This window comes from Astatotilapia calliptera, chromosome 22, assembly GCF_900246225.1.
Source record: "Astatotilapia calliptera chromosome 22, fAstCal1.2, whole genome shotgun sequence".
Lineage (NCBI taxonomy): Eukaryota > Metazoa > Chordata > Actinopteri > Cichliformes > Cichlidae > Astatotilapia > Astatotilapia calliptera.
Window position 1 is genome coordinate 23,355,200 of NC_039322.1, and position 23,171 is coordinate 23,378,370.

General features: G+C 38.6%; 2 protein-coding genes across 2 annotated transcripts; both read left to right on the forward strand.

Annotated features, from left to right (window-relative positions):
- Window positions 1–129: 129 nt before the first annotated feature.
- On the forward strand, window positions 130–7,440 carry LOC113014527 (sodium-dependent neutral amino acid transporter B(0)AT1-like). Its single transcript, XM_026156120.1, has 12 exons — window positions 130–346; window positions 2,409–2,549; window positions 2,641–2,778; window positions 2,867–3,048; window positions 4,014–4,124; window positions 4,207–4,319; window positions 4,465–4,593; window positions 5,200–5,356; window positions 5,483–5,687; window positions 5,818–5,977; window positions 6,522–6,684; window positions 6,925–7,440. The coding sequence occupies exons 1-12, from the start codon at window positions 148–150 to the stop codon at window positions 7,078–7,080; spliced, it is 1,854 nt and encodes a 617-aa protein (XP_026011905.1). The 5' UTR covers window positions 130–147; the 3' UTR covers window positions 7,081–7,440.
- Window positions 7,441–15,989: 8,549 nt separating this feature from the next.
- Window positions 15,990–22,115, forward strand: LOC113014577 (sodium-dependent neutral amino acid transporter B(0)AT1-like). Its single transcript, XM_026156207.1, has 12 exons — window positions 15,990–16,191; window positions 17,792–17,932; window positions 18,066–18,203; window positions 18,288–18,469; window positions 18,560–18,670; window positions 18,769–18,881; window positions 19,108–19,236; window positions 19,750–19,906; window positions 19,980–20,184; window positions 20,271–20,430; window positions 21,133–21,295; window positions 21,945–22,115. The coding sequence occupies exons 1-12, from the start codon at window positions 15,996–15,998 to the stop codon at window positions 22,113–22,115; spliced, it is 1,866 nt and encodes a 621-aa protein (XP_026011992.1). The 5' UTR covers window positions 15,990–15,995.
- Window positions 22,116–23,171: the final 1,056 nt, after the last annotated feature.

A 23,171-nucleotide genomic window follows, 5' to 3' on the forward strand; every position in this document is an offset into this window, starting at 1 on the left:
CTGCCCAACACTGCAGATAACGTAAAGGTCATAAATCGTTTCATGATTACCCGACAAGCCTATGGGGGCGCACACACATGCACTCCCCCCTGACAAACGCTTCACCAGCAGTAGACACAACGTGCGCTTCAGTATACAGTGGACACCATGAGACTGGTACTTCCTAACCCAGGACTGGATCTCAGAATCCCCAGGCATGAAGATCTGGAGAGGATGGAAAAACAGGAGGCTGCAGACAGACCCAAGTGGGACAACAAAGCTCAGTATATACTAACCTGTGTGGGGTTCTGTATCGGTCTGGGTAATGTTTGGAGATTCCCTTACTTATGTCAGAGTCATGGAGGAGGTAAGCTAAGACAGAAAGGGCAAGATAACATATCTGGTTAATAATCAGACAATAAACAGTGATTTACTGATTTTAAAAAATGTGTGTTTGTGGTATACAGGAAGTAATTTTAATATTAATCTAATAATAATAATAATAATTATTAATAATATTAATATGCTTTTCTTTAAATAATTAAAACTTTAACTGCAACAAAATCACTTGACCTTTGTACCAACACTTAAATGGAGTTAAATTGTCACCAATTCATTAATACAAGAGAGTGCCCTTAGGTTTGCAGTCAAGCTGCATTAATGATTATACACCAAGATGTCCCCTGAGTCCAGCTGGTTAAGTTTAAACACAATCTTAATTATGTAATGAGAGGTGTTGACTTTTATGCAGTTACCTTATTGCACTCAAATATTTTTAAAATATGCATTTATTTTGTAATTTAATCATTCTTTTTAAATCGTTAACTCAAGCACAGTATCATGAGCTATAGCAACGAGTGTCCTTTCTGTGCAATAGTGATGGTGTATACTGATTAATACAAAACAGCAATGTGACCTTTCAGGTTGCACTGACACGAAATCTTATTTTTAGCCTACAAAAAAAAAGTGCTAAATATAGCCAAACACATCTATGACTAACCATAGTGATAAACGTCGCCCATCGTATTTGTACATAAGAGCATATCTAACTTTTAGGGCCACACAGTTGCTAATGGCTAACTGCTATTAATAACTTTTATTAGAAGATGTTTTAAATTATCATAAATATGTCGAATTTTGAACATTTTTAAGTTCCTACACACTTCATCGTGTTGTCGCGTTATCAGACAGAATCAGACAAACGGACACTTGTCAAAAACATAAAGCATTAAAATGTAGACTAACAGAAAACCCTTTATTTAACAAACTCAGAGCCTTGTTCAAAAAACAAAAATAAACCCACACAATCTGATTATCAGTCCACTTCTTGTGTAATTTGGAATACTTAGCCTTCATGTACATGGATAAACTGAAGGGTTAGACGTATCTCTGGGGTCCTGTGTCAAGTTCTTGCTGGATCTGTTTTCTATTTATTCAGGATGTGACTTTCAGGTACTGTTCATCAACAAATCATTGTTCCTCCACCACTGTATGAGGTCTTTGGGCTCATATGCTGTGTTAATGGCCAGACATCTGCACTTTGGGTTTTATTTCTGTCCAGCGTACAACGGCCCTCTTTTACTGATATGTCTAATATGACAAAATTACCATCAGATTTATGAAATGCGTAAAGCAGTCTGTTTTGTTCTTACCATCATGCGTAAATTGAATCTGAATCATTCTGAACCAAATCCGATTTTTTCCATTAAATAGACACACTTGCCTCTAGGTGAAGCAAAGAAAGTGGTGATGATGTAGCAAGGGAGGAGCTTGCATCACCATGCCAAGAAAGCAGAAACTGAAACTATTAAGTTCAAAGAGGAAGCGCAGCTTTCCATTGGAGTGATGAAAGCCTCAAAAATGTAAAAGGAAAAAAAAAGAGCCTCTGGCTGAAAAAATGAAAGTTCTGAATATAATTTTTCCTGAGATGATCACTGTGGCTCAAGTAAGAAAAAGATTGGACATCAAACCCGATATGTTAAAACACTAATAGACTACAAGAAAAACAAGAAAACATCTCATGGTCGGTTAGACCGAAATGAGAAAACCACTGTGGTTAAGAAAAAAAAGCAAAGAAATTAGACTTTAAATGATGACATCCAGCAATGATAAGTAATTTTAATAAGATGATTAGTAGTAGTAACAGTATTAGTGGTGGTATTTAAATTTTCTAAGAGAACCTGGCCGTTGTTTGTTCGCGTGAATGGTTAGAGGCAGTTTAGATTTATTCATATAGCACAGGCTAATTCAGTTAATAAAGCACTGATTTGAGAATAAAACATTCATGTGCATGACTTACACCCACAGTCGTGTATGTCTGTCATGGCATTAGTTGTTCCCCAGAATTCTGTGCTTGAAAACAGTTGTGTGTTACTTTCACCTGTTAATGATATACTAACAATCTCTAACCTACTTAAATATATTTGCAGGTGCATTTTTGATTCCTTACCTGATTCTGCTGGTGCTAGAAGGAATGCCTCTCTTACTGCTAGAGATTGCTATTGGGCAGCGCCTTAGAAAAGGCAGTGTGGGAGTGTGGCGGGCCATCAGCCCATATCTGACAGGTGTTGGTAAGTAAAATGGTCCCTGCAAAAAAACCAAAAATACCCAGTGTGTGGTTTTTAGTGATTGTGATGATAGATGATTAATGCTGTCCCTCAGGTATTGGCTCCATGTTAGTGTCCTTTATGGTTGCCCTGTACTACAACACCTTAATTGCCTGGATCATGTGGTATTTCTTCAATTCCTTTCAAGATCCATTGCCTTGGACTAATTGTCCTCTCAATGAAAACAGGACAGGTATTTGTACACTGATTTTCATCCCACACACACAAATCATAGCATCTGTTTTGCTATGTTTAAGAGTGGTTTTTTTTTCCCACTTTAGGATTTATACCAGAATGCCAGCAGAGCTCCACGGTGGACTACTACTTTTACAGAGTCACTCTGAATGCTTCTAACTCAATAGCAGACTCTGGAGGACTCCAGTGGCCCATTATAATATGTCTGTTAGCTGCCTGGACAGTTGTTTGTATCTGCTGCATACGAGGGATCAGTACTTCAGGCAAGGTTTGTAGAACCTTAAATAAAATGATCACTCTTTACTCTGCCAATGTTCCTATTTTATTCATTAACGTGAGTATCCATCCCTCCATCCATCCATCAGTTTTCTTCTGCTTATCTGGGGCCTGGTCGTAGGGACAGTACCCTGAGCAGAAAACCTAGTCAGATGCCCGAACCTCCTCAACTGGCTCCTTTCGATGTGGAGGAGTGGCAGCTCTACTCTGTGCCCGTCTCAAATGACTGAGCTCCTCACATTATCACTAAGGGAGAGAGACCAGTCACCCTTTGGGGAAAGCTCATTTCTCCAGCTTGTACCCACAATCTCATTCTTTCCGTCATTACCCAGAGCTCGTGACCTTAGGTGAGGGTAAGGGATGTAGATCGACCAGTAAATCATCAGCTTCGCTTTTACACTCAGCTTTCTCTTCACCACAACAGTCCGGTGCAGCGTCCACATCCACGTCAGAGCCATTTGTTAATCCCTCGCTCCCCTCACTCGTGAACAAGACCCCGAGATACTTAACTTCCTCCACCTGGTGCAGTAATTCGTCCCTGACTTAGAGTGGGCACTGCTCACTTTTCCAGCTGAAATCCGTGGCCTCTCATTTCAAAGTGCTGATTCTCATTCCTGCTGCTTCACATTCAGCTGTGAACTGCTCTAGAGTAAGCTGGAGGTCTTCACCTGATGAAGGCAACAGGGCCACATCATCGGCAAAAAGCAGTGACGAGATTCTTAGACCACCAAAGTGGAAGACTTCCACCACAAAGCTGATTAATCTAATGTATTTTTAAAATCTGGAATTTTAAAAAGACATTTAATATGATGCATTGATAGCATTAAGCTAAGTACCAGAATAGGTTTCCACAAAAAAAAGAAAGAAAAAGCATTGTAAATTATGAAATTTTGTATGCTAATTGTTATAGCTACATTTCCATCCCACAAGTTGTTCCACTCTCATTTCTGTCCTCAGGCAGTCTACATCACAGCCATCTTGCCATACATAGTGCTGGCCATCTTCCTGATCCGAGGACTGACTCTTAAAGGTGCCCTGAGTGGAATAAAGTTCCTCTTCACACCAGATGTATGTTTCAAATCTTGATTTTTTTTTAAAGTATGAATTTAAAGGTCAGAAATACATGTCAGTGTGTGTCTCCCTCTTGCAGGTGGAAGAGCTGATGAATCCAACTACTTGGTTGGATGCAGGTGCACAGGTCTTTTATGCTTTTGGCTTAGCGTGGGGAGGGCTGATTTCCTTCTCAAGCTACAACCCTGTTCAGTAAGGAACTGCACTTTTAGCATTTTGTTCACTTTAATTTAATTTCTTTTAAAAAAAATAGGCAAAATAAGTCATTGAAAAATGTTCTAAAAACCAAAGTCAGGCTGTTGTTTCCTTGTTCTTTTTGCACATTTAATTTCCAAAGCAACAACTGTGTGCAAGACTCTGTGATCCTGTCTGTGGTAACTGGCCTCACCTCAGTCTATGCAGCCACAGTGACCTACTCCATCATTGGCTTCAGGGCCACTGAGAAATATGACACCTGTATCAACGAGTGAGTAAAGCTTATTTTAAGGCTTTGAAAAAGTTTACTACTTTTTGGTAAAAGGCACTAAACTTACTGACCAGGAATTTAAAAACCCTGTGACGTCCAGGTACCCCTACCCCTTAACACCATGCTTTCAGCAAATGTAATTTGCATCTTTTGAAAAATTTTCTCCCAAGTCTTGTAAAAAACAAACATTCTGGCTTTAGCACAACAGAACTATTAGCTTCTTTTCTGCAAAACATTGAGTTAAGGTTGTAAAGGTTTTTATCCTCTTTGTTGACTTCACAGTGTTCAGTTATAGGTACAAAGGTTTTAAAGTCAGTCTAATGAGATCGTCATCATTGCAAGCAGTCTGCCTGTAGACATGACACCAGCTGGTTTGTCAGTCAGCACACAGCACCACAACATCCTTATATATTCACATCAAGCTACGGCAAAATATGTGTTTAATGTGACTAGAAAATGCTAACATGCTTAACTCAATTGTGGGGATGGTAAGAATACCTGATGAACACCTGCATTTGTGCATTGCCATTATAAACATATGTAAGCATATCCTTTAAGTAGATAATAGTAACCCCGAATTACTAATCTGATGTAATTTCTCATCAGAAACATCAGGACGTTACTAAATGGATTTGAACTCCCTGAAGACAGCATCACTGCCAGCAACTACAATGCAGCCCTTCATCATCTGAACAGCTCCAATCCAGATACTGTTTTTGGACTGGACATTAAAACCTGTGACATGCAGAAACTCCTCAGTGAGGTGCCTATTTTAATGAAAATCTATTAAGTTCCCATGATAATATTATTATTATTATTATTATTATTATTATTATTATTATTATTATTATTATTATTTTATATTCTAATCTGCATTGCATTTGTTCAGGGAGTGGAGGGAACAGGTCTGGCCTTTATAGTCTTCACTGAGGCCATTACCAAAATGCCGGGTTCCCCAGCCTGGTCTGTCCTGTTTTTTATCATGCTTCTCTGCCTCGGACTCTCAACACTTTTCGGAAACATTGAAGGAGTCGTAGTCCCTTTGAAAGACTTTAATTTATTTCCCCAAAAATGGCCCCATGAAATATTGACTGGTAACTTAGCTTTATTTTATTTTATTTTATCTACATTTGATGCATTCCTCAGAATTTTACATTTAAATTGAACATTTTTAGAGTTTCTTGCTGGATTTTTAACAAAAGATCCATTGTTCTTATTTTTTAGGAGCAACATGTTTTGTATCCTTCATCATCTGCCTCCTGTTTGCACAACCATCAGGAATTTATTGGTTAACTCTCTTTGATAACTTTGCTGGATCTGTTCCACTGCTGACCATTGGATTGTTCGAGATGATAGCTGTTGTTTACATCTATGGCATTGACAGGTTAGTAGTGCTTCCATTTGTTAGCAGAGCTGCTCTGTGCAGCGTTATGGCATAATAATTTTAAGGGAGAATAAAAAGTCGACACACATATCTCATTCCTGACGGAGGACTCTACCACTACACTTCTCCAGTCCATTCACAGAGTCGTTGCATGGTAAGACATGGATAGGAAGTGGGCGAAGCCTTTTACCGTCATTTTATTACGACGCAAAGTACAAACACCTGTGGACACACAATCCAACACCATTAATTTCAGCTGCATATTTGGAAACTCAAGTAAAGTGTCAGGAAGAGTAGCTTTACATTTCACTACTATTAAGCTGCATAAGGTAGCTCAGCTTTCTGCAAAGCACAAAGAACAACGGGGTTAGCTTGGTGCAGGCATTTCAGCACATATCAAGCTAAAACAAACAGTTCAGGTATTAAGGGAAATACCTGAACTTAGACATTAAGATTCTTTGTCCGTTTGGAAAAGCAGCATCAAAAAGTGGTAATTTTTTGTATAACATGATGTGAAGCTAACTGAAATTTTCTTGTTTGGCAGGTTCAACGAGGACATAAAGTTCATGGTTGGGCGAAAGCCTTCTATTTTCTGGCAGATTACGTGGCGATTTATCAGTCCTCTGATTGTCCTGGTTATTTTGGTTTTCTACCTGGTGACTCAAGCCCAAAAGCAGCTCAACTATCTAGTCTGGGACATAAATTCTGTAAGTTTGCAACCACCATCCTAGTTACTGAATCAACTTAAGCACCTCCTCTTTGTTTTGCTTTGTATCTTAATGTTCACTGATGCAATTATATGGCGTCCCAAATGTTTATATTTATCATCATAAGTAAAGTCAAAAGACAATAAGCAAATTGGCAGCAGTCACATAGCTTACCAGTTTGAAAAGTTATTGCATAAACTCATAATAGGTTGTTGGATTTTTTTCATTGTTCTTTTACAGGAGACATTTCCAGCTTTGACATCAATACCCTACCCCTCATGGATCTATGCTGTTATCTTCCTCTTAGCAGGAGTCCCCAGCCTGGTAGTGCCTATGTACGCATTATGTCGGCTGATCTTTGTTTGCTACAAGAAAAAAATGTCATCCAGACTATAAATGAATACATCAGAGAACAAAGAAGAATTCAGGATTATTTAACAGCGCGTCCTGCATCCAGCATCACGCCAAAACATGTATTAGGCATGTTGGTCCATGGTGTCACTCTTTGCAAGAGTGAAATGGACACACGTGCAGTAATTTGCAATAATGGCAGAGGGAGGTATTTTATCTCAAGACACCATGAAAATAATCATGGGAACGCATTTGAACAGACATTACTAACACATTTAAATGTAAACACACATTAGCCACCTAGCTTAATCTGGCTAATAAAGGACCCTGGTATACTTCATACTTCACTTCATTGTTCACTAGCGACTTCTTGGCCTTAAATATATTATCTCCCCCTGCTGGTACTGCAACATCTGCACGGTGGACCCGCGTGTCTATTGCATTGCTGCTGTGATACCGGGTTCATTATTAAGTGTTTGGTAATAATCATTGCCAACAAAAAACCACATTGACAGTGAATTATAGTTTGGTAAATAGATCTCATTAGTCTGTGTAATCGATATTTATTTGATAAATTGTATTTTGGAGTGGACAGCACAGCTGTGAGGTGATTAGCACTGTTGCTTCAGAGCAAGAAGGGTTGGGTTAAAACTATTAGGCTACTTCAGAATATATTGCATTGAATTATACTGAATATGTTACTTTCCAGACCTTTTGTTGAGGATATTCTCGAGCTACACCCCTGTAACTTCTTATTACATATATCCGTGTTATAGAAGAATAGTTTTTAACCTTGTTGTAGATTTGAGGAAACCTATAAAATTGATGTCTGCATGCACTTAAGCTGTTATGAAGGCCCAACACTAAGAAGCTTTTTTTAAGCTGACCCATCTGTATATGTGTTTACACTGTCATGTGAATAAGAAACAAGCATCGCACAGGTCAGAGAAAAACTAGATAGACTTCAAGGAATTATAAGGGTATGTAGTAGCCAGGTGCTGCTGATCAAATGCACTTGATTATCTGATCATCAGCAGCCTTGATGCATGCTCAATTGTCAAGACTGCTAATTAAACCCCAAAAGGTTGATTCTGTTCATCTGGCTGTAGTGTTTTCAGTGGAAGAAACATTTCGTCACTCATCCAAGTGACTTCTTCAGTCTCAGCTGACTGCAGGTTTCCCCAACATAATAAACAGTACATTTGCATAATGACTGAAACTACCTCACTGAATTAACAATGAACAATGATCAGTTCCTTAATCATTAATATGTAAATTGTCATGACCACTGATCAACAACCACTGTCCAGGAGTCAAGGAGGTCTTTGCTATGAGTTTCATTTCCAAGATCTACATTTGATGCTTTGACATGCCTTTCTTTGCTTTGTACTATCTCTCCTTTCTTTTATGGAACCCTGTCTTTACTTTTAATGAAGTCATCCAACAGTCTGGATGCAGTGGTACCGCTCCCGACCAAACCATTCCTTGAAATAAAGATATGAGATACCGCTTTTTAAAACTAATGCTAAGACATAAATATGTTTATAAGTGCTTTGTGAAGCAAATATTCTTTTATGGTGATAGGCTAATAATTTTCATTTAAAAAGTGACTAATTGACAGATTCATTTCCTAAAGCACCTAGAAAATAGTAGAACAGACAACAGTTGTTAAGCAAATTCATCCTGAGGTTTGACTGTGTCGTGCACAGAGAAACTGCAACAAACCCAAGAGCTATAGACTCTACAGGCCTCAGTTAGCATACATTTGACGTATTAAGGAGAGCTATTGCTGTATATAATTGTGCAAGTTTTAATATTTGATCTGTTTATATGTCCGCTATACTATGTTGCCATATTAATCTTCAAATGTGTCCTATTAAATCAACGGTGCTGTTTTTGCTTTTATTCCTGTGGCTTTGTCTCTTCTGTTTAAAACATTTTTGTAAGCTTTGAATGAAATTTGTGTGAAATTATCACATTGAAAAACTGAATGGTTATAGACAAAAGTCAAAGGTACAAATGTATAGCAATGTTCAGTATTACCATGTTCTCCTATTTGTACTCACTAATGTCCCAGTTTCACTAGTAGATGTGACTTCTGTGCTTCCGTACACTCATGGACACCGTGAGATGGGTACTTTCTAACCCAGGTTTGGATGTCTGGATCTCCACTCATGAACATTTGGAGAGGATGTTGTACACAGAAGTTATCTTGAACGTCATAGATTTCACAGTAATGTTAATGTTTTTTCACCAACATGAGAACGACGAACTTCCTTATCATTATTCTTTCCAAAAATAATTCCTGGTCTTTGCAACAGCAGCTAAAAGAAGAGATTAATGTGTCATCTATTATTGGGTTCAAGTGAATCTGCTAGCATGTCATATTAATAATTCTCAAGAATGACCTCATAGGTTTTTCTAAAGTCCACAAGCTTTTGGTTTGTTCAGATGAACTCGGCAAACCTAAGAGCAATGCTGCCGTGTGCTTTGTAGAGAGAAGACGCTCTCTCCTGGTAACGTCTCCACACAAGTCATGCTCATTTGCTCTTTTTCTAATTATACTGTCAGGATTTACTCAAAGGAATTTCATCTGCTTTTCAAGCATGCTGCTGATTCAACATTTTCATTTAGTGGATTTAATTTAATTGTTTAATTTGCACACTATACATTATATAATATTTTGCATAGAAAGGTTAATACTGTATTTCAAAGGTGCAACGTCAGCTTTGTTACAAGTTTATTATTCAAAGAAATGAAATGGAGATAAGAAAACACATTGTTATTTTATTGCTGTGTAAAGCTAATTGGTTAGTTTTATAGTATAAAGAAGGCCGATTTGACCATAAAGGTTACTGAGCTTTCATTTTTACATTTATTTTTAACTTTCTTCCTCACATATGTAAACAAGTTGTCATCATATGGCATTATAAAAAAAATGGATTACACGATTTTAATACTTCCACTAACACTACCCTCACCAGTTATTCCACTAGCATTTATTTGCTTGCTTGTCATAACCTCGGGTAGTCTACATCACATTTAGTGATGTAGCGCTGTCGAAGAACACGACTGTCGACCTGTACAGGGCTATGAGACCATCAGCAAGAAGCTTGGTGAGAAGGTGACATCTTTCGGTGCATTCATTAAAAAATGGAAGAAATATAAAATGATTAATCATTTGCCCTCATTCTGGATCTCCATGCAAGACTTTGTCTGATGGGGTTAGTGTTTTCATGAAGCGTAAGAGCCTGTTATGGGTCAATGGAGTTATCTATCTTTAAACAGGAATTCTCAATCATACGGAAAACAAAGTTATACAGAGAAAAAAATAAAACAGGTCTTTTTTAATGTTGTAGCTTAATGGCAGATTATTAACAGACGGTGTATTATTCCATGCTTTAATCCCATTAAAGTTCATACATTTAGTTGAACCTGGACAGAGTATCATCCTGTACAGTACAATTGTACATTATCTCCATCATATTTGACAGACAATATGGTATTCCTCGGATCTCTTTCTCCATGCTTTTCCTTTCCCATCATTCTAATAGAAGTTAATCTGGGTATTTTCTGTTCAAAGACCTTTTCCTTTTCTTTTTTTTCAGAACTGTTTAAGGTCACATGAATGTTTTTTGAGTGCTTTGCATCTTGTTGTAAACTCGCTGTATTTCCATTCATGAAATTGGTGTCTCTTCATTGTAGACTTTGATAGTGGTACACCTTCCTCCTCGAGAGTGCTCTCGACATGGTTATATTTTGTGAAGTCTTTTTTCTTAACCATGAAAATAATTCTGTCAACATGCTGAGCAAACCGGTGCTTTCTTTCTTTTTGTACCAGATTGTTAGTTTGGTATTCTCTAATAGAGATGTTAAGGAAATTGCTTCCAGTGTGTTTCCCAGCTTAAGAAATTAGGAAAAAATTCAGCAAACGCACGACAGAGTCTGAGAAATGCATCTGGCTTTTCTATTGATCCATCTACTGAAGCCTCATCAGATAATGGCCTCAGTGGGGGGCTGTGGCATGCTAAATGTCTGCAAGTGTCTGTGAAACACAGCGAAAACTCTGTCATGCATTTGCCTCAACAGAGCCCGGACCTCGTGTGGGATCATGTTGACAGAGAACAAAATAAAATGCTGCCAACATCCAAAAAAGAGCTTTGAGTGTTCTTCAAGAAGCCTTTCTGAAGACTGTTTTTGAAGGACAAAAAAGTTTGCCTAAGAGAGTTCAGGCTGCGTCGAATAAACATAGTGATACCAATACTGACTTGTGTATATTGAGCTGTATTAAATCACTGCACCTATTTCCTATTTTATGGGAAACATGCTAACAGTTATAGCAAAATATAACTTTGTAGAGCTCTATCCATAGTTAAGTGTTAAAGGTTTTTTGTGAATAATTCACCTTCCTTAGACTCATAAATTGTAATCCAGCTGTAGTTATTTCTTTAGAAGTAATGAGGGGCAGGGATAGCTCAGTAGGTAAAGTGGTCGCCCCATGATCGGAAGGTCGGCGGTTCGAATCCACTTAACGGCTACCCTGAGGTACCCCTGAGCAAGGTACCGTCCCTACACATTGCTCCCCGGGCGCCTGCTTAGTGGGCTGCCCACTGCTTCACTGAGTGAATGGGTCAAATGCAGAGAAAAACAAGTAATTTCCCCATGGGGATCAATAAAGTATCTATTATTATTATTATTAAGAAATGTTTTTAATCTGTCCACTAGGGGGCAGTGTTTTATCTGTGCGTTTTAGTGATGTTGTTGTTTACTCCCCCATGTAGTAAGAAATTTGTATATTAGAGGGGCAGCTCAAGTTAAGCAGTTTGGATACAAAGTTAGAGAGGCAATGCTGAGATGGTTTGGACACGTGCACAGGAGGGTTAGTAGAACATCTGCAGCAACAGATCTACAACTTCATACATAGCAGCTTCTCACTAGTTCATTATTGCTTCAGGATTACTTTAGTATTGCCGACTGTATCCATGTGCCATAAAAGTGATGCATCAGTGCATCAGTGCAATAGTTATTCAGTAGGTCTTTAGTGTCTTTACAGTTATTTCCATAATGGTAAATCAGAGACAACAGGAATCTTAGAACATGTTTTCATCGACATATTCAAATCAAACACACTCATATAAGTTTCATGTTTTTATTTTTGTTTTTTGTTTTTAGTAGTGTTAGAATTTAGCTTAACTTAAAGATTTGACACAGAACCTGGCAAGAAATGCAAGAAATCCCAAACTCAAGCTACATTTATACAGGATATTAAGTGTTTATGTATGTTTTATTTATCTGATAGCTGAAACAGAAACAAAGAGAATTTCCTTTAAAAAAAAATTAAAAATGAACCAATAAGAAAAAGTAGTATAATGTGACATATGTTGCAGGTGAACTTTGTCTCTTGTTCTTTAGGTTCTTTAGGCACTTGGATAACTGACAAACTTTTCCTTTAATGATTCACAAAAATAATGATTAAAGCAAGATACATTTCCTCAGGATTTACTTGCTCATAGACTAATGACCTATATAATCACTGTACCCAAAACAGCATGGTTCAGCTTTGAAGCTTTAAATGGTGCTTAGTGAGTATGGGTTTGCACTCCAGGTGACATATTTCAAAAGAATTGTGTGCTATATAAAGTGCTAATCAATTTTTAGTACATTGTTATGACTTTAAAATGTACAGGACATTTTTACATACATACAAGGACTTTAGGAAAGTAATCTAAGCATGTCAATTGAACTAATTATTATTTTCATAGAAAAAAAAATCAGCAATCTTTTTTTTATAAACTAAGAAATTGTTGTTATCTTTTTTGGGGAAACATTATACTTTCTCCAGTTTTGAACAAAGATATATGCATAAAATAAGACAGATTAATTTTCCACTTATCATCAGTTTCTTTTGATGTTTTACATTAAAATTGTGATCATCATTCCAATAGAAATTTGTGCAAGTGAACTTGATATTATCATATCAAGGACAATAAAAGATCAACTGCAGACAGTATAATTAACATTTATGAACTGAACTTTTGCAGATGAGAAAGCAAATTCCACCATAATGTGTTTGAACATTACCCTAAACATAATTTAACTTACAACGCTGGTTGTTTCACATCTCTTTCAAATGAAATGCAGACTTGGTGAAAACTGATGCCTCAACAATAACAGTAGAATAACACTGGAGGGTAAAGTTTTGTGAACGTGTCTCATGAAGGCATGCAAATTAGAGATCAGCTGATAGTTAGATCGGTTTTGCCTGAGTGCTGAACGTCAAAACAGCCAACCTTCTGGGCAGGAGCATTTTCAAGGATTTTTTAAATGGGGACACTGCACGATGTGTCAATGTGATGCTGAAAAATGAAGCCGTGGCCAATTGCACTTTTTCCAGATGGTATTACACTGTGTTTCATAATCTGATGGTACTTTCTGTGTTCATACTACAGTTCCAGTAATTGTGACAAGATCCCAACAACACTGGTTAAAATGAAGCTCCAAACTATGACAGTCTCCACTGTGTTTTATGGTTGTCAACACTCACTGTTGTACCTGTCAATGACCTTCTCCATAAATAATGAAAATTATATGACATGAAAATTTGATTCATTTCAGTTCTTGTATAATTTGGCATACCTCAGACTTTTCTTCCTGTTTTGCTTCTGCTCAGAAGTCCTGAGTAATCTGTTTTGCTTTACTTCCTTAAGAACGGTTTCTTGACAGTCACGCTTCCAGTGATTAGGTCTTCATGTTGTCACTTCCCTACTGTCGTCTTACCATTTTGTATCAAAGAGGCATAGGTTTTAGTTGTTTGTTTATTTTGTAAGAACAAGAAAACATCATCATTATCATCATCATTTATTTATATAGCACTTTAAAAACACACCTGGTAGACCAAAGTGCTGTACAGTACAAATATAAATATAGTAATACAACAGGAAAAACCAAACACAGCAATAAAATTAATAAAAATGTCAGTTGCCCCCAGAGTTAAAAGCCAGGGAGTAAAAATCTGGACTTAAAAACTGGCACTGATGTAACTTGCCTAGTATGGAGAGGAAGATTATTCCAAAGCATCGGAGCCTCAATAGAGAACGCTCGGTCTCTATGCCGTGCACAATCTCAAGAAACTGCTTTTGGGAAGCCCTGGAATAATTACGGGGTACAATAAGTCCAGTGTTTACATTGTAAAAACAGCTGGCTGCTTTATTAGGGGGTCAGAACTGAGTGTGAACTGAACTTCACAGGGTCCTTCTTTTAGAGGTTTCTCAGGTTAAAAATATGTTGGAATGATTATGCCTCTTCTTTCTGAAAATTACTCAGGACTCTTGGGTAGAAGCCCCTGGTACTTCTATGTTCTTGTGCTGTTTCTTCCTGACGTTGCCATATGCCAGGATTGCCTCATTTATCACATCTGAGGTCTCCTGCTTCTTGTCAGGCACTACTATGTGTGGTTGGTCAGCCAGCAGCTGCTTCTCTGGCTAAAACACTAAGTTCCTGTTGCTTTGAAATACTTCTCATTGATTCTCCTATCAGGACTGGGGACTTTCTTGTCCACATGCAGCACAGACATTCATGTACACTATCCTAGCCACTTGGTTGTGCTTCTCATGTACTCAGTCGAACTTTCTCTTACATCCTGCCGCTATATGTTGGACTATCTCAGGGACACCTTTGCACAGCCTGCAGCTTGGGTCCTGCTGGCTGCTCTTTGGTTTCGAGATATCTGCTACTTCCTCTATCTGTTGATGGTATGTCTCAAGGAAGGACTTGGTCTTCCATGATACTTCCTCATCACCATCTGTCTTCAGTTGATTTCTGGGGTCATCTTCCCGATGTATTTGCAGATGCTCTGTGTTTCATTCTGGATTGTGTCTCTAACCCTCACTAATCCTCACCCACACTCTTCCTATCATTGAGCTGGCTTCTCAGCACATTACCTTCTACAGCTGTTTGGCTGTGGCTGACCTTCATGGGTCTTTATCTTGGCTCACATCAGCCGGAGGGATACGCAGGTACTTGTAGCTGTTCCTTATGTCCACTATCTCCTGTTTTTGAAAACATTCAGCCACATTATCCAGCCCAAATGGCATCCATATGTCCTCGCTCTAGAGCCTTTTGCGTTGGAGCAGTAAATCGATGTCTTGCTTGTTCCTGGCATACATCTTAACGTCAGCATTGTACAGGAGGCGGCTGATGGTTGCTCCACTCCTGAATCAGTATACACTCTTAGTGGCAGGCTGGCTTAGGGGGTTTAGGCCTATGCAAAACAGCAATGGGGACACTGCATCACCTTGTTATCTTCTGCATTTAATGGTGATTTTTATGATTGCCTTGGAGATGGCCATGGAATATCCAAAGATGATGCACTTTTTACTTTTTGTTTGTTTGTTGTTGTTTTTTTACTTTTAATGTGTTTGAACCTGGTGGCATGATTCTAAGCAGGTGGGTTCTAGGAGTTTTCATCTCAGTTTCCACTCTAATTTTAACTCATTGAATAGCTGGCTTGGGTTTAGAGCCTGTTCCTACCACACATGACTCCCTTTGAATTCTTCCACCATTAACTGTGAGCACTCAGTTATCATCGTCGCATAATAGGCTGCATCAAAGTTCCCTGCAAAGTTCATGTACTCCCTTATCAGCTCCTGGAAACAATATGACTTCTCCTGGGTGACTGAGTTGCAAAATGGGATTACAGGTGATCAGTAGATTCAAGCACTGTGAGGATTATTGAGAGCTACCATGCCATTGTTTATGATTAATGTTTGATTAAAATTTGTGACTTATACAGTACCGACACAGAGTGCACATTTGCTTATCAGTGCAAATGTGCACTCTGTGCACTTACCAGATAAAGCAAAAGATCATAAACTTGTTTCAACCCAGTCTTATGCTTATAATAAGCCCTCACTTTGACTTTCCAGAACCATCGAGTAACATCTCTGTTTTATTGGGCAACCATGAGACTGGTTCTTCCCAACCCAGGACTGGATCTCAGGATCCCAAACTATGAGGACCTGGAAAAGATGGAAAAGGAAGATGGTGACAGACCCAAATGGGATAACAAAGCTCAGTACATTTTAACATGTGTGGGCTTCTGTGTAGGGATTGGGAATGTGTGGAGATTCCCTTACTTGTGTCAAACCCACGGAGGAGGTAAGGCCAGAAGAAAACAGTAAAGCATCGCATTATTTCTGTCTCCAATTACAGTATTGTCATTTTTTATTGCAGTGTTATAGAGGTTTGTGGGTATGTTGCTGTTTTTGTCTTTTAAACATTTTCCTGAATTAGAAAGAATTAGAAAATAGTTTTAAAAGTTACAAAATCTGTGTGTCAAGGAAACTTAGTGGAAGCTTTGGAAATTAATACTTGACATTTGTAAGTGTCTGAATCCCAACAAAGCTACATTATGATATTTATTTTAAACATTGCCAATAGAAATAAGCCACAAACAATTTAATGAATGGGACAAATTGTTGTCAAGATAAATTTGGGAAGGTAAAAGGCCCTGAATTAGATTTAAAACCATACAATTGGCTAAAGGAAAAGGGGGGTGGGCCCTTACTTCTCTCAAGGATCATTATTGGGCAGCAAACATAATGTTTGATAAATTAAAGCTACGTTTTAATTGAAGCAGAAATTATACAGTGTATTAAAGATTTTTTATTAGAGCTTTATTTTAAGCTGTGACCTTTTCCTTCAAATAAACAATAATAATAAAAAAAATTTAAATTCATGGAAAACAGAAAAAAATATTAGCTTTGACTCCACCACTGATCTCCACCAGTCTTAGCTTGATAGCCCACAAAAGCTGTCAGTGTCATGTACTTGCTATGGCAATGCCATCTCAGAAATCAAGAGTTTAATCTATGATAACAGTGTTGTTGCTTAAACAACAATTGCCCTTCTGCACATGTACAAAAGTCATGTGTGTCGGTGGCTGTCTAATTCATGCACACTCTAGCATTGTTCAGTAACGAAGAAACACATTCACTGGGGGGGGGGGGGGGGGGGGGGGGCATTTTTAAAAAGCCATTTTTAAAAATTCAAGTATTAATGTCACTGATCTCCCAGCAAGCCCCTGACAGTTTTTGTTAAACTGCTGGTTGCAGCTCACCAATCTACACCACTGCTGAGAATATGAACCGTGCTCCCACTCTCTTTGAGATCTCTATCTTTGTGTATATATTTTTCATAGGTGACTATGGGATCTCATAATTATCTGGAATTTTCTGAATGGGCGTTTAGAGCCGTTACATGTATATCACATGTATAACATATCAATGTTCACACATGGAACAGCTGATAAATGGTAAATGGCCTGTATTTGTATAGCGCTTTACTAGTCCCTAAGGACCCCAAAGCACTTTACAGTACATTCAGTCATCCACCCATTCACACACAGGTGATGGCAAGCTACATTGTAGCCACAGCCACCCTGGGGCGCACTGACAGAGGCGAGGCTGCCGGACACTGATGCCACCGGGCCCTCTGACCACCACCAGTAGGCAACGGGTGAAGTGTCTTGCCCAAGGACACAACGACCAAGACTGTCAGGGCCGGGGCTCGAACCGGCAACCTTCCGATTACAAGACGAACTGCAACTCTTGAGCCACGATCGCCTGCATAAACCAGCTCAGCTCAGATTTAATAGCATCTGATTTCCAAACCTTATTCCACTACTAAGTATCTAAGTATGTGAGGTATTGCAAACACCTCTGACTGTCTAATTGTGCTGCTGATCAACATGTTCCAGGTGCCTTTTTGATTCCTTACATCATCCTGCTGGTGCTAGAAGGATTGCCCCTTCTGCTGTTGGAGTTTGGCATTGGCCAGCGACTCAGGAAAGGCAGTGTGGGCGTGTGGAGGGCCATCAACCCCTATCTGACTGGTGTTGGTAAGTAACGGCCTCTACAACCACATACCCAAGCAACAAATGGGAGAATTATCGGTACTACAGGAACACAAAGTTGTTAATGAAAGCTTGGTCCTGTGTAAATGTGATGTTTGTTAATGATCCTTTCCTACAGGTATTGCTTCCATGCTGGTCTCTTTATTGATTGGCCTGTACTACAACACCTTAATAGCCTGGATCATGTGGTATCTCTTTAATTCCTTTCAAGGCCCACTGCCTTGGACCCAGTGTCCTCTCAATGACAACCGAACAGGTAGCTGAAAAGACACAAGCACATACTTAGAATCTGTTAGTCTCCAATATCTAATCACAAGTGTGGACTTTTATGCGTTTTCAGGCTTTATATCCGAGTGTCAGCAGAGCTCCACAGTGGATTACTACTTTTACAGAGTCACTCTGAATGCCTCTGCCTCAATAACAGACTCTGGAGGACTCCAGTGGCCCATAGTGATCTGTCTGTTAGCTGCCTGGACAGTCATCTGTATCTGCTACATACGGGGGATCAGTACTTCAGGAAAGGTTTACTGAACTTTTTTTCAAAAACAAGCATTGCTTAATCAGTCTTATTGCTGTTATTTGACAATTTTTCACATCTTTTCATGACCTCAGGCAGTGTACGTTACAGCCCTCCTGCCTTATGTAGTGTTGGCCATCTTCCTGATCAGAGGACTGACTCTTAAAGGAGCCATGAACGGAGTGAAGTACCTGTTCACACCAGATGTGTGTATTTCAAAGTTCTATCATAAATATACATCATGTAACATTGTGTAAATATCTTAATACAAAGCCACATTACACTGTGTATCTCACCCTTGCAGGTGGATGAGCTGATGAACCCAACAACCTGGTTGGATGCAGGTGCCCAGGTCTTTTATGCCTTTAGTTTAGCATGGGGAGGCCTGATCTCCTTCTCAAGCTACAACCCTGTCCAGTAAGACTTATAAAGAAAGGCTTATATTTTCTGATAATCTAGATCAGATCTCTAATCCCCAGTTTCTGGGCTGCCTTTCCTCAGAACAGCCACCCCTCAAGACTCTCACCATTTAAAGCAATGCATTATCAGGGACTGCAACATCTTGTCCTTTTACTGAATGTATCACTACATGACTGTTACAGTAAGATTCGACTCACTTCTATTTTTACTTTCTTTCGCCAAGCAACAACTGCATGCAAGATGCGGTGATCCTGACTATTATAACTGGCCTCACCTCAATCTATGCTGCCACAGTCACCTACACCGTCATTGGCTTCAGGGCCACTGACAAATATGACACCTGTATCAGTGAGTGAGTAAAGCTTATTTTAAGGCTTTGAGAAAGTTTGCTACATCATTTTAGTAAATGTCACTAAACTTGCTGACTAGGACTTTAAAAACCTTTTGAAAAATTTGGAACTTTTGAAAAATTATTCTCATTTTTCTTGCAAAAAACAATCATTTGAGCTTTAGCACAACAAAAATTATTAACTGGTATATATGTATATGTATGAAAAATGGACAGCTTGTTTATGAAGAGTTGAGCATTTTCATCATTGACATCTTGATTGGAAAAAAAAGATTTAAAAAAGTGCCACAGCTATCGCCATCTGGTGGCTTTTTTTATAGAATGCAGCTTTAAGGCTCTTCCATATTTGCTTAATTTTTCTAACCTAGATTTGTCAGTGTTTGTAATATTTAAGATTCCTAAATTAACTTTCTTGTGTTTTTCTTTTTCATCTTTAATTAAAAATCTAAAAAAGGTTATTTGCATAACTAATGTATACTCCTGTAATTACTATTCTCAACTGTAATGTCTTCTTAGAAACATCAGGATGTTACTAAATGGATTTGAACTCCCTGAAGACAGCATCACTGCCAGCAACTACAATGCAGCCCTTCATCATCTGAACAGCTCCAATCCAGATACTGTTTTTGGACTGGACATTAAAACCTGTGACATGCAGAAACTCCTCAGTGAGGTGCCTATTTTAATGAAAATCTATCAAACTCCCATTTCCCATTTTTATTCTAATCTGCATTGTGTTTGTTCAGGGAGTGGAGGGAACAGGTCTGGCCTTTATTGTCTTCACAGAGGCCATTACCAAAATGCCGGGTTCCCCAGCCTGGTCTGTCCTGTTTTTTATCATGCTTCTCTGCCTCGGACTCTCAACACTTTTTGGCAACATCGAAGGAGTCGTAGTCCCTTTGAAAGACTTGAATTTATTTCCTAAAAAATGGCCCCAAGAGGCACTGACAGGTATTCTGTTTCAAAGACTAAACAATCAACACGTCGGCCTGCAACCCCAATGTTAACACAAGCTCCCTTGTTTTCATGTCTTTCAGGAGTAACGTGTCTTGTATCCTTCATCATCTGTCTGCTGTTTGCACAGCAGTCAGGCCTTTATTGGGTAACTCTCTTCGATAACTTTGCTGGATCAATCCCACTGCTGACCATTGGCCTGACTGAGATGATAGCTGTTGTTTACATCTATGGCATTGACAGGTTAGTGCACAAAGTTTATGTACTTTTAGATAATATTGTATTATATAAAGCAGCCACACATCTGTAAAATCAGGAACATGATGTCCTGTAACCTTGTACAATCAGGCTGTCATCAATCTTTATTTGGTGCATTTAGCACAGTTGGACAACAATTAAATATTTAAGAGCCTATGTTATGCTCATTTCCAGCTCCAACTTTTATTATTTGTAGCTTTGCACAATCCACTGTTTAAAAGCATTTCTCATTCAGCCAATATTTGTCTTTGGTGCAGCCCCACCCTCTTTTTATGCCCTTTAAAACAACTTCCTTCTGACTGACTGCCCCTCCTAAACATAACATTTGAACAACATGCGTGCAGAGTTTCTTTGCTCACAGCCAGAGCCGTGTGTCTGAGATGATAGTTATCCTTTCTCGCTCAACTTTTCATAAAAGCAGAAGTAGGGATCATTTGTACACATGCTGACCTCATCATTTGAAACTTTGTCCATCCACCACTGCAGACTGTCCCTTAAAGCAATCACCTTGCACATTGCTTCTACAGGTTCTAACTTTACTGTTTACTGATCTTTGTATTGGTTCTACTTTAATATGAGTCTATTTACTTTTTGTTCTTTCATTTTTGTTTTTGTTTTATTTAAATAAAGTTATAATTCCATGAATTAAATCAAGTTTAATTTCATGAAAACCCTCTTGTGTGACAGGTTCAATGAAGACATCAAGTTCATGATTGGAAAGAAGCCTTGCATCTTCTGGCAGATTTCCCTGAGATTCACCAGCCCTCTCATCCTCCTGGTCATTTTAGTTTTCTACCTGGTGACTCAAGCCCAACAAGAACTCACCTATTTAGTCTGGGACCCCGACTACGTGAGTTCACAAAGACCACTTCTTATAAAAATCTGTGAAATCTGAAAAAAAAAAGGAAAAAGAAAACAATCAACATTATCTCTCAGAATCAGCTGTTTTTCTTTTATGTTATTTTACCACATTTAATGAAGAAATTTCATTTTTACCTGCTTAATATAAAAAAAACCTCCAGATTTTCATTGTCAGACAACAGGACAGGTTTACAGGTTGTTTTCATGGATTGAAGCGGGGAGTTGACAGCTATTGCAAAGCTGCAATAACTCCTTCAACTCTCCTGTTGGGTTCAAAAAGTTCAGGAAGCCTCGCCCTGTTGGTTTCATCAACGGAGCTGCAAGCTGTTTAATTGGCGTGTCGGGTTGGAGGGTTGAGTCAAACAAATTATATTTCCATCCAGCCAAACTTTATGGCACCAACTGAGGTTCACAAGCTCATGATGACCAGTTGGAAGCCCCCTATTGATATCATGACAATCAAGGTGGCACATGGCTTTTTTAAATGTGTTTTTTATTGTAGCTGATTCTGAGGGATTCAGGTGGGGGAGGGGCCCCTCATTTAATTTTTATATATATTTGCAATAGTTGCTTGTGTGAAGTTTAAACAGTAATGAAAACAGGCTTGTTTGCTCATTGTGCTGTTTTATGGTTTGCAGGATGAATTTCCAACTCTGGCATCAGTACCTTACCCTTCATGGATCAATGTGGTCATCTTTGTTTTGGCAGGAATTCCCAGTCTGGTGGTGCCTGTCTATGCCTTGTGCAGGCTGGTTTTTGTACGCTGCAAGAAAAAGATGAAGCCAGAGAAAGACATTAATCAGATATAAACAATTGCCTAAACAAGTCAGGCAAAAATATTTTATTTTGTCTAATAAAGGAAAAGTTATTTAAATACTGTGTCAGCATCAGAAGCATCATGTCTCTTTCATCAGTGCACTTTTGTCATGGTGGGGATAAAATGTAACATATTTTGACATGTGAATACATATTTAAGTAAGCTTTGCCATTAGATTATTGTTGAGTTATTGGAGGATTAGTTCATTTAACTGCTCAGTAGAGGTGTATGGATGGATGGCTGGATGGATGGATGGATGCCGAATGCATTGCAGAAGCATATCCATACCAGCAGGTGGCAGAAACCAGCCGTGTGGAACTGTATCAATTTGAAGACAAGGGAATAAAAGATGGTCACCAAATGTTTGAAAAAGACTTGATCCTTATTTTTAAATACTCAGACATCAAAGAATCCGATGACTGCAAGATTTAATAACTATAACTGAGAATTATTAACTAAATTTACTGACGTTTGAATATGTCTATGCTTGACAGGTGATGATGTCACTTCTCCCGGGAAAAGAGAAGCAGTTTGGATATATCCACTAATTAAACATAACATAACTTAATTAATATATAATAATTAAGGTGTTTCAGGTGCAAACTGCACTTGTTATCAAGCACATTATTATCTTACCGCCACATCATAATTGCACCTCCAGCTCATCGACTAAATGTGCCACTACATGTTATGTATTAGACACTCCCCTTTATGATCCAAAGGACCAGCAAATTATTGTAAGTTCACATAGGCTGTCGTCATGTTTCCACTCTGCGCTTGGCCTATTAAAAATGTCCTGAGAAATCGATTTTTATGATGACCTGTGATGAAGGCGTGATGTCGAAATGCGCAGGTCAGGCAGTAAAATAGTTCTTTGTTAGTGCTTCAGTTGCTCCTTCAGACTTTATTCTGTCCTCCTTGCACCCTGGATGTAGGCCAGAAACCTCTATTTGGCTCCTACAATAGGACTGACACATGAATATATATAACACTGATGGGGCAGTTTAGTAACGCCTAACTTGTTTGGCTTTTGACCGGAGCACTTGAA